The sequence below is a fragment of the Populus nigra genome, chromosome 11, assembly GCF_951802175.1.
Source record: "Populus nigra chromosome 11, ddPopNigr1.1, whole genome shotgun sequence".
Taxonomy (NCBI): domain Eukaryota; kingdom Viridiplantae; phylum Streptophyta; class Magnoliopsida; order Malpighiales; family Salicaceae; genus Populus; species Populus nigra.
In genome coordinates, this window is record NC_084862.1 from 3,326,551 (window position 1) to 3,344,182 (window position 17,632).

General features: G+C 33.7%; 3 protein-coding genes across 3 annotated transcripts; 2 read left to right on the forward strand and 1 right to left on the reverse strand.

Annotated features, from left to right (window-relative positions):
* Nucleotides 1–265: 265 nt before the first annotated feature.
* LOC133706231 (NAC domain-containing protein 30-like) lies at nt 266–3,952 on the forward strand. The gene is made up of 4 exons (XM_062131718.1): nt 266–467; nt 1,656–1,835; nt 2,394–2,665; nt 3,156–3,952. The coding sequence occupies exons 2-4, from the start codon at nt 1,676–1,678 to the stop codon at nt 3,690–3,692; spliced, it is 969 nt and encodes a 322-aa protein (XP_061987702.1). The 5' UTR covers nt 266–467; nt 1,656–1,675; the 3' UTR covers nt 3,693–3,952.
* Nucleotides 3,953–9,336: 5,384 nt separating this feature from the next.
* Nucleotides 9,337–12,574, forward strand: LOC133706279 (uncharacterized membrane protein At4g09580-like). Its single transcript, XM_062131776.1, has 4 exons — nt 9,337–9,938; nt 10,845–11,115; nt 11,223–11,393; nt 12,042–12,574. The coding sequence occupies exons 1-4, from the start codon at nt 9,655–9,657 to the stop codon at nt 12,171–12,173; spliced, it is 858 nt and encodes a 285-aa protein (XP_061987760.1). The 5' UTR covers nt 9,337–9,654; the 3' UTR covers nt 12,174–12,574.
* A 1,575-nt stretch (nt 12,575–14,149) lies between these two features.
* Nucleotides 14,150–17,281, reverse strand: LOC133706347 (large ribosomal subunit protein bL21c-like). Its single transcript, XM_062131863.1, has 5 exons — nt 16,858–17,281; nt 16,410–16,490; nt 15,165–15,266; nt 14,972–15,046; nt 14,150–14,384 (listed from the first exon to the last, which is right to left on the reverse strand). Exons 1-5 carry the CDS (start codon nt 17,203–17,205, stop codon nt 14,313–14,315), a joined length of 678 nt encoding a protein of 225 aa, XP_061987847.1. The 5' UTR covers nt 17,206–17,281; the 3' UTR covers nt 14,150–14,312.
* Between the last annotated feature and the right edge of the window lie 351 nt (nt 17,282–17,632).

Here is a 17,632-nt window from a genome sequence, read left to right on the forward strand (position 1 = left end):
CTTATCAATAAATATATGGTTAATAAAGTTAGCAGGAAATTAAATCTTAGGGTACAAAATAGCGGTGGGGATGAGAGGGAAGGGGGGGGGGGGGGGGGGGTGGCGTGAAAATATGGTGTCACGCCGTCCAAACAAACCTTTCTTTCATTCTTTCTGCCACCCCACGCGCAATCAATAACTTCTTCTACAACATTTCTACTATAGCATATAGTGTATATATATTAATGTTCATCTCTCTCTCTTGAACAGAAAAAAATAATAGTATTCAGTTCTATATAGAACATCTAGACTCATCTCTTCTGCATATTAAAAGCTCTCCTCTCTTTATGTTTCTTTACAACAACATTCACCTATTGCCAAGACATCCTCTTTGTCTCTTTCTCTCCTTCTGTCTCTTCTCTTATTTTCCTTCTCGTACTTTCATCTGGTGGGCAGTGCAAGAACAAGGCAAACTCTCAATTTTCTCTGTGAGTATATCAATATTGGTGTAATGCATGTGAAATTGGTTGTAGTGATATTCTTTTTGCATTTTGGATAATAGGCCAAATCATTTAATGTTTGTCACCAATGTTAAGGAAGCAGAATTTAGGCTAGAAGTTGTATTTATTGTTATATATATATATATATATATACTTGTTAATTTTCCCTGAAGAATTTAGGGTTTGTGATGTAGAAGCCCAAAATCATTTGAGAATCCATTCTTGACATTGAAACTCCTTGAAAAGTACTATATGTTTTGTTTTCACATGCATTAGGTCACATGATGTGGTTATTAACCCAAGCTGGGGAAAATAAGTTTGAATAAGCAGATGCCATATGTATAAGCTGATGGAAGCTAGTCCCAGCTTGAAGCTTAGAGTTAGATCATTATTAAGAGTAAGAACACATCTCTAGAGAGGAACAATATGTGTGTTTGATCAGGGAGAGGAAGAGGGATCAGATCTAAGCATGTTTAGCACAGAAGAGAGTATGTGGCTGTCATTGAAGAGTACTTGTTCATGCTATTGAGTGAGATAGTGCTGTAGCACACAGGTGGTGGGTGTGAAAATGTATTTCCACCACCAGTAACAGGGAGTGCACTGCACTCAAAGAAACATAACATGCTTGTGCCAGCAAAGTCAAGCTTTCGGCCAGCTTTTATGCTCATATACTTTGCCAAAGTTCATGCAACAAATTAAAGACAAGAAATGGTACTTGGGAGGAATAAAATCTGTGTTTCGTTTGGTGGGTTCCACGAATGGTCTGCCATTTCATGGGTCCACGAAGTTGCATCATCATTGCTAGCCGTAAGTTGAGAGTTTAAGAATGGGTATTTTGGATGTGAAATGATGACAAGAACATTAATTCAAGGGCAAAAACATGTGTGCAACTTCCCATCACCTTTTACAAACTCTTACCATTTCATCGTATTGAAGAGTCATACATGTCTCTCAAAGTTTCCTTTGATTTTAGGCCTACGCTAAAAGAGCCTTTAAGCATGTGTTTTGTGTCAGCGACTCAAATTTTCTCCTTTCTAGTTGTGATAAGATGTGATAAAGAACATAATCAATATGGATAAATCCTTAAAAGGATGCTAATGATCAATATGTTCTCGATCTGATCTCTCTCTCTCTCTCCCCCCTCTCTCATTATCTTCATGTTACTTGCCCGATCAGGAGATTGAAGAATATTGTCAATGGAGATGGAATCCTGTGTCCCACCAGGCTTCAGATTTCACCCAACAGAAGAAGAACTTGTAGGTTACTACCTCAAGAGGAAGATCGACTCACAGAAAATCGATCTAGATGTTATCGCTAACATTGATCTCTACAAAATGGAGCCGTGGGACATCCAAGGTGAGGAGAAATTAACTTCTTTGTTAAGTGGTATATTAAGATCAATTAGGAAGCACTATTATTGGGACTAAACATACAAGGTTATAATCATATATATACACCACATGTCCAATTGAAATTCAACACAGCACACAGTTGCAATGTTGCAAACCCTACTGGCTAGGCTTTGGACTAGTGACTGTGTGAAGAAACCAAATAAAAAGATGGTGCATTAAATGTCTCCCGAGTCAATGCATGCTTTCTCTTTTTCAAGCAATCATTCCCTCTTTGAACTTAAGAAGCGATATTCAAAAGCAGCACTCCTTTTTCTCACAAATTGACAGATGCTTTGTGCAAAGGAAAGTGAGTTACGACCTGATAAGGAACCATGAGGGAAGATACACTAATGGGAATAGACCTAAGAAAATTGACTATATTAATTAGTTAGAGAATGAGAGTAATGGGAATGTACCTAAAAGGGAAATGACTAATTAACTAATCGAAACGAGTTCTACTTGATTTCATTAAATGTGTGCTTTGTGCTAACCCAAGTGCTCATCCTTCATGTGGATTTTACAGCCAGATGCAATCTAGGGTATGCTGAACAGAATGAGTGGTATTTCTTCAGTCACAAGGACAGGAAGTATCCGACCGGAACACGGACTAATAGAGCCACTGCTGCTGGATTTTGGAAGGCAACCGGAAGGGACAAGGCCGTGCTCTCCAAGAACAGACTTATAGGGATGAGGAAGACCTTAGTGTTCTACAAGGGACGTGCACCCAATGGAAGGAAAACTGACTGGATCATGCATGAATATCGTCTCCAAACATCTGAAAATGGACCCCCTCAGGCAAGCTCATTCTTCATTAATTTTAATAATAACCAAAAAAAATAAAAAAAATCATTTGTCTTTCTCAACATTGCACGTATAAAAGCATTCCTTAAACGCTCCTTCTTGGAGTGCAGATATAGCTGTATAACCAAGCAAGCATTCACACCTTGAAATAATTATAGCTAGCAATAAAAGTACTTTTGGTGATCATGCTAATGTCCCTCTGAAGATTTTTTTCCCCTTAAGATCCATGAAATTAACGAGGGGAAAATAAAATCAAACATTGCATCAGTACTATAACAAAAACTTATTAAAAATCAACTTTTATCTTCACAAAACAGCTTATAATTTTTGGGTTGAGAGACCCTTTAGTAAATATTTAACATTCTCACAAAAAAAGAAGAAGTAATTCACTACAATTATTTTATCATCTTAAAAGAATGCATTATTTTATCCTCATACTGAGCAACTCAACTAATTAGCTAATTATTCTGGGTTTCAAATGCAGGAAGAGGGATGGGTGGTATGCAGGGCATTCAAGAAACCAAGTCCTAATCAAAGACAAGGTTTTGAAGCTTGGAGTCATGCTTATTATGTCAATGATATCAACCATGCTAGACCTCCTTCATTCTCAGATACTGTAACTACTGCACATAATATGGTTCGACCGAATCAAGGTGCGAGTTTTCAACAGCCCTTCTGCTCGAACTCTGACCTCGTTTCAAACCAAACATTTTTGGATAACAATAACCAGCTTGTTGAACTCCCAGAACTAGATAGCCCCAGTACACTCTCAACAAGTTTTGCAGCAAAAGAAGGCAATTTCCACCAGACCAATGAAGATTACGATGAAGAAAGGAGCAATAATAGCAGCCAATATATCGACTGGAAAAACTTTGACACCTTACTAGCGTCACAAGTGACTGATTCAAGTACTTCATATCCCCTTCAAGACTTGCCATCTATACCTCAAAACTATGACCCAGCAGCTGGCCAGCAAGACCAATACGTTAGCCATTTCCTTGACTGCTTTCCTGACTTATAATAACAAAAAGCTCTAGCGCTTATACTGTTCCAATCTATTTAAGGCTATATATGTATTCATGGTAATAATAGTGCTATAGTAGGAGCTAAAGGTTAAAGTCTTGTTTTAGAAATACTTGCATGCTGATGATGATCATTTATTTAGGTGAAAGTTTTGATTCACCTTTTTTTCCCTTTTTTATGTTGTTCCATAATTGTAAATTATGCATCATTGCATGCATATATATACTTATATATATGATCTTGATTGTGTTTTCATAACTTTCTCTGGCTCTTCGTATTCTTCACTCTTGCTTACTATCATAGCATCGTCTTCGGTACTTTATGAATGTTTCTCTAGCCGTCATTTATTCAAGTCTAGGGCATAATACAATCATAAAACTTTGGGATTGCTTCTCATGAGTCCACTTTCCAGAATCACATTCTTATTATAATCTCTATTTCAATTCTTTAAAGTCTATAAAGTAATTCAAGAAGGACGTCGTAGAGCACCAACTTTTACTCCAAAACCATGTAGCCACTTTGCCCTCAGCTAGCAGTGTCCACGTTGAATCCTTCTAACTGAGCCATTGATCCCTCGCAACTACCATTGTAATTCTTAAGAAGTTTGAACCTGGGCCCTGTTAACCTAATATTCGGCTTGAATATATTCAACTGTAAGGTTAAGTAATCTAACCTTTGCTTCCGTTGATCAGGCAATTGGGAGTTTATAGGACTTGAAATTACAAAATACATATAGTGCAGGCGTTGTTAAATTTGACTTGCACGTTTTTTGTTTTCATGTAGCATAAAAAAAAAATGATGACGGCAAGATGGACAATGCAATTGTCGAGAAATAATAATTTGCTGAATTAAAATGCTACAAAACTAATTAATGTTTTCACCTCTCCTTATTTTATTTATGGCTCTTTTTTAATTTTTTTTAATTTATTTTGTTTTTAAATTTAATTCCTAATTATTTTCTTTCATTTTTTTTTATGCAGGACTTAGTCCTCATTGCTTTTATTTTTTATTTTATTCAATTTTATTTATAATTGAGAATTTAACCTTGTATTTTTTCGTGTTTATCTTCTACAATCATATTGACCTAATCCACCAATTTTGATGATTAAACCAGTTTAATTTTTTTTATTTTTTTTTAAATTGAATTTTTTTTTTATTTTCATCATTTGACATTGATTTATTAGGTATTGAACTTTGTGATTTGTTCTGATTTTCTTTTTGTAAGGTTATTCATATCTCATATCTCGGGTCGTAGGTTATTAAAGTTAAGTTGGGTTGGCTCGGGTTCTGACCTTTTAAGAGTAACACGGGTTGCTTTAATTTTTTTTGTCTTTGCTGGATCTACCTCTTTTAAAATAACTTTTAATTAGATTAAATTTATTTATTTTATCTTTCAACATTAAATTGATATGATATTGCCTCAATTGCTCCTTGTTAGATCTTACTCTTTCAACAAGAATGTTTTTTAATTAAATTAATTTATTACACCCTTCAGCATTGAATTTGTTTTATATTTACCTTCTTAATTGAGCCTAGAATTGAAACTTAATGATTTGCGACTTTTGAAGATTAACCTGGGTGTAGAAAGTTTATCGAGATTTACTTGGTTTTTCCTCTTTTTTTTACTTTTTTTTTTGTTAAGCATGCTACCTAGAGTTTTTTTTTTTGGCTTTGTTTAATTTAGTTTTTATGAGGATTTTTGCTTTTGAATTAAATATAAGCATCAAATATTTTTCATCATGTGTTTCAATTACTTGTGAGACTTGGGCCACTTATCTCCCGGGTCCACTAGGTCATGAGTCAACCCATTAGGTTGAACATTTTGAGCATCAAATGATGTATTTTGATTTTTTTTAATTTTTTTCCTTTTTTCTAATATGGTCCTCACTGACTTGATTTTTATTTTTATTTTATTCTTTTGTGAATTGTGGACTTAGGAACTCTCAATTTGGCCTTTCATTTTAGTATTTGTTGGTATTTTAGGTTTTGACCCTTAATATTTTTGTTTTAAATGTTTATTCCTAGCACCTTTATCAAATTTTAATTTGTTTTATATTTCATCATTGGATCCATAATCTTAGTTTTTCTCAATTTCATCACCCGGGTTTGCTGATATTTTGTTTTACCTTTTTTTGTTCATTAATTTTTTTCCTGATTTTATCTTTTATCGTTTGATGTTCTATGAGATTCATGGTTGGTATTTGTTTTCCTTTCTCTTTCTATGATTTGGAGCTCTTATTTTTTTGTTTTTTAAAATACACTTACAACACTTTCTCATTGATTTTTTACACTTAAAAAAAATCAGGTCAACTTATAGAAAAGCACGAGCAATATTCTATCTAGTGCAATATACTAAAAGAGATCAATTTTTTGTTTACTGTTCACTCTTTCACAAAACATTATGAATAGGGGGGTTTAAAGTTTGTTATGAAAGTTTATTTTTGTCTTCTATTTTTTTTTAAAATTATAGGTTATGGATTCTTAATTCTCAAAAACCCTATTTTGATATTAAAATTTATTTTCATTATTTTTTAGGTTTTTTTGGTTGGAGGAAAGAGAAGAATTACTAGATTTTGATATTTTTTATTAATAACGATTCTAACAATCATAAGAATTGTTATTTGTGTTACATGGTTTAATATAATATATCGGGTTATGTGTTCTTTCAACTTGAAAGCACCTTAGTCTGGTGCCTAGCCCGAAAAGGTCACAAATTCACTGGAACTGCTAGGCTGATCAATACATGAGGCTGGAAAATAGAACCTGTGCTAGACCGAGTCCCCCTGATTTAGGCATCTATGAAACAAAGCATAGAAAAGGTCCCTTTGCCCAACGTGAAGAGAGAGTGCAAACTACCATGATGATGCTTTCTTTTTGTGTGTTGACTTGTGAATTGTGGTACAAGCATGCATGGGCGTCGATGAGTGATGCAAAAACTAAAGCAAAACAGGATTCAAAAGGTTTCTCCTATGGAAAATGAAGCTGTACTTGCAAAAGATCATTGCGGAATATGCCTGACCATCGAGGGCCTGAATTCGACAAGATGATGCCTGCCTGCCTGCCTACTCAACCTTTTAAATTTGGAATGAAATGAACCTAGATCATGGGAAGAAATATCAGGCCAATACATCAAAATATTCTTTCCTTCTCTTTATATCCTTTTTTCTCTTCCTTTTCCGATAAAATGGAATGGCAGTGAACCTAAAATTGCTATTATATAAAACTCTCCTTGCTGGAATAGCATAGTTCAAACAAAAAAAAATCACCACAGACTGCTATATATGCAATGTAGATTTGATTTGGGCCACACATCACAACATCAACATTGAAGAGTTTAAGAGATATAATTCAATAGATTAGATTCTAAATTTATTTTTAGAGATTATCAAGTTCGAGTATTACAAATTTTAGGGTTACTGGAGGCTTACATGATCGTTAACTTTAGGGCCCGTGGGGTTAGTCGCAATGCGCACAAACTGACCCGGACACCCACGTTAATAAAAAAACAAAAAGAATTCAAGAGAGGTGGGGGAAACGCTTTTATTGGATGTTTAGCTTAGTTTTATTGTTTATTATTTAATTATATATTACTTAACTATAAATAAAATGTATAAAGTTTTATAATTTATATTTAAATTAATTATTTTTATATTTGAATTTTATAAGATAAATTTTAATTTTACTAAAATGAAATTCTTAATATAAAATTGAGTTGTCATTCAATAGTTAATAGACAATATTTAGATATCCAAAGTCCACACACACACCACTGCTGGCTGCTGTGACAACAAAGCTCAGAAGATCTCTCAAATAAAAAAAAAACAAAGCTCAGAAGGGATGGTGCATTCGTGAATATGAGTAATTTGAAACCTATGTTCAACAAATAATTTCTTGAGAAATTAAAGTTGATTGGTCCAACTTAGGGTGACGAGTGTAAACTTTATTAAAAAGAAAAAGTAAAACTAATTTGTGTTAGACGGTGCAATTTATGGTAAAACTATTATTTTGCTTTTTAATGGACAAGCTTGGGTTTAGGGATACAAGAGTGTTTTTTCATAGAGTTTATTAGTAGTTACATTAAAGAAGGGTGTTAATCAGTAATTCTATGTTTTTTTCTATAATATAATTACCAAATGACGTTTAAAGAAGTTCTTTTTGGATTTAGGGCTTTTCATGCTTTTTATATTTTTTGTGTATGTTAATTATTTAAATATCTCTAAAAAATAAATTTTCTTTATTATGAATGTAAGGTCATTTTAGGTTTTTTGTCCATGCAACACCGAATGCCATTTTCCGGGGCAATGTTTGATGTGCCTTATCACCCTCGTCACAGTGGTGATCAAACATGTGTTCTCTGATGGCACTTAAAAGAGCTCCAACAAGGAGGTTTTTTCCTTACTCCTTTTCCCTATCTCCTTCTAAAAAAATCAATTTAAATTTAACCCCGGAATAAAATAATATAATGCCCTCAAAGATATTTTTGTATTTTTAATTTTAAAATAGTGTAATTACTTTAATACCCTTAAAGAAAAAACCAACAAAACTCTCACTCAAGGGCTTTTTTATTATTTTACATTGATTTTATTGTAAATTCCAAGGGCACTAAGGGTCATTATTGTAAACCACATTTATTATATATAATTTTTTTTCCTGCAAATTTTTCTACGAGATTATCTCAATTATATATCCATAGTTACAAAGTTTGCAAGTTAACCTGGTTTAACTAAAATTTTTTTTATTTTTTTTTAATTATTCCCTTTATAATTGAGTTGTTTCATAATTTAAGTCAGATGTGATCGGTTCTTTAATTTTTTTTTTATATTTATTTATTGTTATTGTATTTTTTTAATAATATTATGTAAATTTAACTAGTTACTCAGGTATCAAATGTTTACATAGAAAAGAATTAATTATCTTAATTAATTTTTTTATATCTTATTAAATTATTTTACCGTATTAATATTAAAAATAAATTTTATAAAATAATAAAAAATTTTAAATAAAAAAAATTTAAAAAATAATTATTATAATAATATCAAATATTCAATTCATTGCGGAGAGAGACTCTCCTGACGCCATTTATTTGTAGCGAAAAGATAGCTTACCTAACACAAAAATCTTTGGAAATCAACTTCATTTCAATTCCCTATTTTCTAATCATTAAATTATATTAAAAAAAAAAAGAGCAGCGAAAGTGACATATCATAAGATTTGTAATTCCAAAAACTGACCTCCACACCATTCACCTTTTAGCCTGTTTTTTATTTTTTTTATTTAAAATTAATATATATTTTTAATATTTTTATATATTTTGATATATTAATATTAAAAATATTTTTTTTATTTTAATATATTTTCAAATAAAAAATATTTTAAAAAATAATTACTATTACATTTAAAAACAATTACTTATTACTCAACTAATCACAATTTTGAATGACCTTTTTAGAAAGATAAAAAGAAATTAAATTATTTTTATTTAAAAATATATTAAAATAATTTTTTATTTTTAAAATCATCATTTACAAAAATAAAAAATATAATTTAAAATTAAAAAAAATTCAAATTTGTTTTATACCAGACTCTACTGCTCATGAAAATTACTCAAAAATCAAATTTATCTTCCCTTCCAATAAAATCCTTCTGTCTCTTTCCTCTTCAAAAACACACAAGGAAAAATAAAAACATTGCCATTGCAGTTTCAATTTTAGTCTCGCCCGTTCCTGCCGTTTATCTCTCTAGGGTTTTGTTTTGAAAAAGGAAGAAAAAAAAACAACAGAATTCAAAATCCAAAATTTCTCAGAAGCTCACCATCAAGATCAAATCTCTGTTCAAAACCCATTATTTATTTGCCCCAAATCAAAATGGGTTCAATTCAAAACAATGAAATGATTCGCTATTAAACCCCAAAATCATTCCACTAAAAAGCCAGAATTTTTTTATTTTTATTATATGAATTTATGGCATCGACAAGGAATATAGTAGGTGGTGAAACAACGACAGGAAACGAGAGGGGGAGGGTGTTAACGATGAGAGATGAAGAGAAAGCTAAAGAGGTCGATTCACCCTCTGCTAAAAGAGCTAAATTTGAGAGATTTCCGTTGACAAGATGGGAATTAGCTGCTGCTCTCGGAGTCTTTTTTGTCTTTTCTACGGGATTGTTTTGTATCTACTTGACAATGCCTGCTGCTGAATACGGAAAGCTCAAGTTGCCTCGTACTATTTCAGATCTTCGCTTGCTCAAGTATGCCCTCCTTTTCTATTTTCTTTTAATTTCAATTTTCTTCGTTCTTTCTTTATAGCTCAAATTTGGATGGGTTTTAATTTTTTTAGTTTTTTAGGGTTATTTGGTTATATATGTGAATTGATTGTTTGAAATTGCATGGATAGATGTGGGATTTTTTCCTCAGTTGTTTTTTTTTTTTTTTTTGTGAATCATAAGGATTTGATGGTAAAAAGTCAGCTAAATATTGATGGAACTAGTTTTCCTAATGAAAATACTTTGGTTTTGTTCGTTAATTTATTGATTGGGATACAGGGGTTGTTGAATTCTAATTCTGGAAGTTGTTTTTGAGTGCAGGGAGATGTTGCATTGGAGTTAAATTTTTCATCTTGAAGGTTGAATTGATAGATTTAATTTGCTTTTCATGTGCAATTGTTAGTAGTTGGAAAATTTAGAAGTGAAAGGATTTATGTTGTTCGTGGTGAAATTCGGGAATGGGATTTAAGTTAGTCCTTTCATTCGAGACTATGGTTGAGGTCATGGAAATGAAATGAACTAATTTCTTTGTTCAAGATGTTGACCATAATTTTATGGCAGATTAAGTTATTAGGTAAAGTGGGAGAGTTTTTATAGATTATTTTTACAATGCCGCAGATTTGGAGAGGCGAATCAGATCCTCAATTTTAGCCTGACTAGTCTATATAAATTGGTAGATTAGTAATGTACAATCTCTGTGTGTTGGTTTTGATCTTCTAAATGTTTGCCCTGCATGCTTGGCAGTCAGAGCCTCAAAAGTAGTACTAACGTTGTTGTGTTAATTTTTTTTTTACTATTTAGTGGCTAATTGTTCTTATCTATTACCTTCTTTATATTCTTGTTCTAACTGTATCGTACTTTTGCTGAACTACATTTTCTATTTTGCTTCAGAGACAATCTCGCAACATATGCAAATGAATATCCAGCACAATTCATTCTCGGCTACTGCTCTACTTATATCTTCATGCAGACTTTTATGATTCCTGGAACAATTTTCATGTCATTGCTAGCTGGAGCTCTTTTTGGTGTTGTTAGGGGGCTTTTTTTAGTTGTTTTCAATGCCACAGCTGGAGCGTCTTCCTGCTTTTTCTTGTCCAAGTTGATTGGCAGGCCTCTAGTTAATTGGTTGTGGCCTGAAAAGTTGAGATTTTTTCAGGCAGAGGTACTATTCTTTTAATTTATTTGGAATTAACAATTTTACTACAATTTTCATATATTTGCTCTATATTTCAGCAATACCACCCTAATTTGAATCTTTTTGGAATTCAGATTGCTAAGAGAAGGGATAAACTACTGAATTACATGCTCTTCTTGAGAGTAACTCCAACGTTGCCCAATCTTTTTATCAATTTGGCATCTCCAATCGTGGACATACCTTTTCATATTTTCTTTTTGGCTACTTTATTGGGTCTTATTCCTGCTTCCTATATCACTGTCAGGGTGAGTTTTTCTACTTAGTTCCTGGCTTCTTTTGTGATTTTCTTTTTAAAGTTACTTATTCATGTTCTTGCTATAGTGATTGCTTTTCCTTTCAAAAATTTGTGTTGCTTGCTTTCATATCATCACTGGATTATCATCAAAACTCTCACATATATTCATCAAATATTGTACCACATGGTAGTTCGCGAGGAACCTTTTGCTGCATATCATTAGTAGTTCATTTCATTAGTTCATCAGTAGTAGTTCAGATTGGATAAATAATGATCACCTGGTGGTGGCAAGACAAGTTTGTTTGTGCATCTTTGTTAGGTGTTGGATATGTACAGATTAGTAATTTCCTGGATTTGTTGCTTGATGTAAATGTTTCAATTTTGTGCATGATAGTTGTGATAGATCTGCTACGTTTGGAACTAGAAATGGCTTGGTAGTGGCAGTAAAGTTGTCTGGAGTGTTTTTCTTAATGTGAATTTCTTTAGTACTTTGAGTGGAGTGTCCTATAAATTGTAGTTGCTAATAACAATATTTACCGGCATTGTCATCAAGAACGTTGCTACCAGGCCCTAGAGATGTTTGAAATGAATAACTGATGTTCCAACATTTCTATGCATCATCTTGCTAATTGTGTTGCTGTCTCTTTCCCAACATCAGGCCGGCCTTGCTCTTGGGGATCTCAAGTCAGTAAAGGATCTATACGATTTCAAAACTTTGTCTGTGCTCTTCATTATTGGGTCCATTTCCATATTCCCTACCCTTCTAAAGAGAAAGCGAATATATGAGTGAAGGTTGTATTGGCGAGTCTCCCTGCCAAAGCCAGCTTAAGAGAGATCTTTTGCTGCTTGCTTAAAGGATCTGAAAATGCTGCAGAGTGGCATCCTTCTTTTTGCCACAAAATACATGACACCTGCTTCGCATGTGATACAGATGGGTTGATTATTCTCCCCTATGATGACGATAAAGTATAAAATTCATGAATAATCTCTTATAATATATATTTTTTATTTTCCCATGAAATGTTAATTCAATGATCTCCCAATATGGATTATTTGTACAGTTGGGAGCCAGCAATGCTCTAGGAAGGTGTTGTAATCCTTTATAATCCTTGAAAGAATCTTGAAAGATTAAGGCTGAGTTGTATTGCTGTTGATACATTTATTTAAGAACTATACTAATTATTGCCAATAGGATTATTTGGCCTTCTGGTTTTGCCTTTTCATTAATCAATAGACGACTAAAGCAGAAACATGAGCAGTAGCCATGAATTGCATTCAAGGAATGTGGGATGGCAAATGTTGTGAATACAACAACTTTTGCAAGAACTGGACATAATTAAGTCAGATTTACGTTGGGGATGCAGCAACTCAGGAACAGGTTGAAAGACTGTTAGTCCTTGTTCCTGGGCACCTGGCCTATGAGATTTCTGAAAACTGACAAGCAATCCAGACCTCACGTTGTAATTCTCAGGTTGTAAATGCGATGAATACCCTTGTCATGTAAAGAGACGCATATAGGTTCCTCGTAAGGTATTGAAAACTTGAGAAAATCTGGCAATTGATTTGGCCAGCAAACAAAAGGCGTCTCTGAAAGCGTTTCTACCTGGAAATAATGGAAAACGCCCCATGTTTGGTAATGCTCTTGCTGTCTATATATTGGAGAATGAACAAGATCTCAATTTCAATTAACCACACCGACATTGGGCAGTAGTTTCATCTTATTTGATTAGCAATCTAGCACACATCTGAAAAAGGTGGAGGGTTATTATGGGCGAAGATATAAGAACGTGGTTTCACTTTCAACCGTTGCGGAGAGAATCACCAAGGAAAGAATGAATGAACAAGAACAAAATTGCTGAGAGAACAAGATGAAAAGAAACACGGAAGCATTTTCTAAAATATTTGGCAGTTGAAGGTTCTTTCCATCAATCAAGATAGAATTATTAAACTCAACCCGAACATCAATCCAACACAAAATCAAAACAATAACATTTTTATCAGGTCATAAGTTCACCTGAATTTTTATCTGGATCCCACCAGATCAACTCCCGACCCAGCTAGATTCCATGTCAACCCAATAGGGAGGTCTGTGTTTCATCATAGTGAATAAAACAGGCGCAAGAATATAGTAAGTGCTCCTTCATTTAAATCTTAATCATCAAGGTTCGCGATAACCCATGTAATGTTAAGCTGGGACAGCCGAATGCAAGCAGACTTGAGATCAGCCACAAGGCAGAAAACATGGAGCTGGACTTTTACGAAGTCCAAAGCAGTTGCATGGAAAGACCAAAATGAAAGGGTTTGGATTTCTTCCCTTTACTTTGGAATGTTGGCTTAAATTGGGTAGAGGAGACTGTATTAACCAAAAAAAAAACGAGAGTTAAAGAGTTAAACCTCCACGTAATGTAGGCACTGGTTGTTGTTCCTGCCATTGACACCTTATTCAGAATGGTGTGCTGAAGAACAAAGATTGAATATTATGACAACCTGGCACGAATTTGCCAACGCGAGTCATTATATGGCGAGATGATAACAATGGAGTTTCACATCACTACTGCTGAGAAAATACCAAAAAAATGAAAAATCATCAAGAAACAAGCTGCGGAGAGATAGCAAGATGAGAAGAAAAGAAAGGGATGTAGGGTTCCATCCAAAGATTTGGATAATTCATGGAGACCACGAAAGTCTTTACCCATGAGACCACATGAAAATCATCGACAATCCACCAGTGTGCTCTCACGGATGTATAAGCATTGCCACACTACATTCTTGCATACTGCAAATAATTCATTTATGCAAAATCGATTCTCATAATTCAACATCATTGCCCTTTAAGGGGGAATTACAACAACACCAAAAGTAAAAGAGCAACTTCACAAAGTATCAAGAGCTGAACTTCAAGCATTCATCCAAAACTCCGCGGGCAATCTTATGAATCAAGAGTAGATACTGGGTAGTCTTGATAGCCAGTGATGCCTGTTATCCTTATCCGAGTATTTGGCTGCATGATTGAGTCAGAGCATTTTTAAAAATATCAGGCAGTAGAAGGTCATTTCTACCAATCAAAGTAGACAAAAGAACAAAGGGAGTCATCTTTCATTTAAATTTCAATTATCAAGGTTAGTGAAAATGACTGTGGCCCTGTCTCATTTAGTGGCAACCCATGGTCTAACTTGAGTGGAAGGGATAATTAAAAACAATTAAAAAAAAATAGAACAACAAAAGAGTAAAGTTTTAACAAGGAGAGGTAGGAGAAAACTTAAGGTAAAAGGCAAATTTTCTATTGGCTACTGAACTTGAGCGAATTTAACTGGAATTTTGGAAACTGGACTTTATTTATGTATTGGTAGGACTGAGATTTGAAACCACAAAACCCCAACGGCCACCCAAGTAAGACCAAGAGCATTATTTTATTTCCTCGTTCTTATACAAAAAATAAAATAAATATGAACATAAAAGATTAAAGATGAAATAAAATTGTCTCATGCATTATTTTCATAGAGAATAAGAATAATGAAGCAATAAGAATTTTTTTTTTTGTGGTTGCTATGCATGTGTATGCTTGAAGTGGGAAGATATTAGATATACCTGTCGATGACCAATATTTCTCCTATAGTTCTTCTTCCTCTTATATTTGAAGACAATCTTTTTAGCATCTAATCCCTGCAATTGTTATACAAGTGAAAAATTAGGGAACCTAAAGAAAAGCACAGGAAAAAAATAATGAAAGTAAAGGTCACCTGAAAGAAAAGATACATATAACCACAGTCATGAAACCTACCTGCTCTTCAACTACGGCATGAACAGAAGCATTAGTCACCACTGGTTTTCCAATATAGGCACTTGTTCTTGTTCCCACAAGTAACACCTTATTCAAAACTATCTGCAGAAGAATCAAAGGTTGAACTTTTAGATCCTTTCTATCATCACAAACGTGTCGCAATCTTGCATATTGATGAATAGATTCCATGGTTGAGTATCACCTTTTTTTATTAAAAACAACGAAAATCCTAAGAAATAGGAGCAGCACCAAGATTTCTTCTTTATGGAGGGAGAGAAGAAATAGGATGAAGTAAGATTCTAAAAGGAAGAAAAATTACATAGAAATGAAAGCAGGATGAAACACCAGAGGTCATGTTAAGCAAAACCACGTGACATTCAACTTACTAAAGAAAATCTCCCAAGTTCTGTCCTTGAGTAAGAATTGGACATAATTTAGTTGTGATGGTTTTAGTTTTAGGATGCTGCATGTACAGATCATGTTGAGCTATGGACAGTCCTCCAACATGGGCACCTGGCTTCAGGCTTTTCTGAAAGCCATCTAGACCTCTCCTCGGACAAATCTTCAGGATGTAGTAGTAATAAATAGTTCTTGCATCTTACGGAAGCATATCATTTCCTTCCCATGAAGGATTAGAATCATAAGCGAACCAGCTAATTGATCGGACCTTCCAGCAGATGGTTTCTCTAAAGGTTTTTTTTTTCTCTAATGAAAAACATATCTCTAGATAACTCAAGCAATTTTGCAACATCTGGTTCAGCAGTGATCCAAAAAAAGTTATCCTAGGAAATACAGCATGTGGGGTTATCGAAAACATGATAAAAATTTGGAAAGAACGCTTTTACAATCAAAGCTTTTGGAATTCATCCAAATGCACTGTTGAAATTGCCTCATAAAAGAGGAGAAATTTCTGTGTAAGAGAATATGATCACTGTATAAAATATTGGCAAATGTACAGAATTTCATGTAATTAGAATCACTGGAAGTAAGCAGTTTTCTCATCTTGTTTGATCAGAAATCAAGCGTGCATTTGAAGATGCTACTATGAGATTGGAGCTTCACATTCACCATTACAGAGAGGGAAAAAAATCTCCTTTGGCAACCCCAAATCAAAGTTTGAGTAGACACGAGAACAATTCTTACCACATAAGCAAACAACACATACTAGCTACGTGGGGGCTGCAACAAACTTGGAAACCATTTTAACTACTTAAGATCTACAAAGAAAATGATAGCAAACTATACCTTGTCATTGACATTTGCACCTTTTAGCCTCTGAACATAGAGCCATCGCCCTGGTATAACAATATACTGGCGAGATCCTACCTGTAAAAAGAATTGAAACCCTATCCCCGGATCATTAAGCTGGCCAAATTATGCAAAAGGTGACTAGCAGGGAAACCATAATAGAACAACAATAAATCTTCATGAAAACCTCAAAAACATTGCATTCATCATTGGATAAAAAACACAAATCAGTCGTTAATGAGTCAAATATTAGTCTTCTAAGGCACAAATGGCAGCAAGATTATAAGTTCAAACCAGAAAACCATCAAGCTAACCATAAAATTACACAAACAAAAACAAAAAACCCATCTGGGTACACAAAATCAATCCAAAAACATCAATATCAATCAAAAACAAAAATTTAAAATGCCAAAAACAAGAATTTCAACTCCCATTCAATACTCACCATAACAACAGCAAAAATCTCCTCACGCTTAAGCGGTTCTTCCTTAGCAACCTCAACAATCTGCGTGGCAGCAGGCTCAGGGTTAGCCTCTGACACAGGTATTTCAGTCTCTGCTTCAACAACAGGTGCTTCAAATTCAGAGACTTTGGGCCTGGCAAAAAATGTAGGTCTTTTAGAGAAAATAAGAGGAGAGGAGAGCTTCTTAGTGGTGTTTGAGAAAGACCCAAAATTGGGTTTAGAGAGACAAAGGGTTCTGGAGAGAGGAGGGTTTTGGCTTTTGGAGATTTTGCATTGAGTGGTTAACGAAGAACAGAGAGCCACTAGTGCTGTAGAAGAAGAAGCAGCCATTTTGGAGAAGTGAGAGCAGAAAAAAGCTCTCCCCCTTTTGTGCTATTCTCTAGTTTTGGCTTTGAAGCTGGGTAGCTTGGGTCATTCATGAACTGACTTATCCTATCCGTTTACAATTCAATTACTAATATACCCTTGAAAGCTCTTAAATTTTTTTTTCTATTATTTTAAGTTTGTGAATTTGTAAATTTCCTTGAATTATTGAAAACATAGTTTTGAAAATAGATTGGGAACTGAAATCTAACTGATTTAGGATTAAAATCGAGATGAATTTAAAAAAAAATAAAAAAAGATAAAATACGAGGTGATCTGATGGGTTGACTCAGTAAAACTCAGTCAAAAATCTAGTTTTAACCCGTTAATTTTTTTTATTAAAATAATATTATTTTAATTAAAAAATAAAATTAATCTGGACGACCCGATCCGG

Excerpts from the sequence above, each read along its gene's own strand:
- LOC133706279 (XM_062131776.1), top strand. The coding sequence starts at position 9,655 with ATGGCATCGACAAGGAATATAGTAGGTGGTGAAACAACGACAGGAAAC. Across the intron at positions 9,939-10,844 it reads TCAGATCTTCGCTTGCTCAA|AGACAATCTCGCAACATATG; the intron begins GTATGCCCTCCT and ends ATTTTGCTTCAG. Across the intron at positions 11,394-12,041 it reads CTTCCTATATCACTGTCAGG|GCCGGCCTTGCTCTTGGGGA; the intron begins GTGAGTTTTTCT and ends TCCCAACATCAG.
- LOC133706231 (XM_062131718.1), top strand. The coding sequence starts at position 1,676 with ATGGAGATGGAATCCTGTGTCCCACCAGGCTTCAGATTTCACCCAACA. Across the intron at positions 1,836-2,393 it reads GGAGCCGTGGGACATCCAAG|CCAGATGCAATCTAGGGTAT; the intron begins GTGAGGAGAAAT and ends TGGATTTTACAG. Across the intron at positions 2,666-3,155 it reads CTGAAAATGGACCCCCTCAG|GAAGAGGGATGGGTGGTATG; the intron begins GCAAGCTCATTC and ends TTTCAAATGCAG.
- LOC133706347 (XM_062131863.1), bottom strand. The coding sequence starts at position 17,205 with ATGGCTGCTTCTTCTTCTACAGCACTAGTGGCTCTCTGTTCTTCGTTA. Across the intron at positions 15,267-16,409 it reads GTGCAAATGTCAATGACAAG|ATAGTTTTGAATAAGGTGTT; the intron begins GTATAGTTTGCT and ends ATTCTTCTGCAG. Across the intron at positions 14,385-14,971 it reads GAAATATTGGTCATCGACAG|CCAAATACTCGGATAAGGAT; the intron begins GTATATCTAATA and ends TCAATCATGCAG.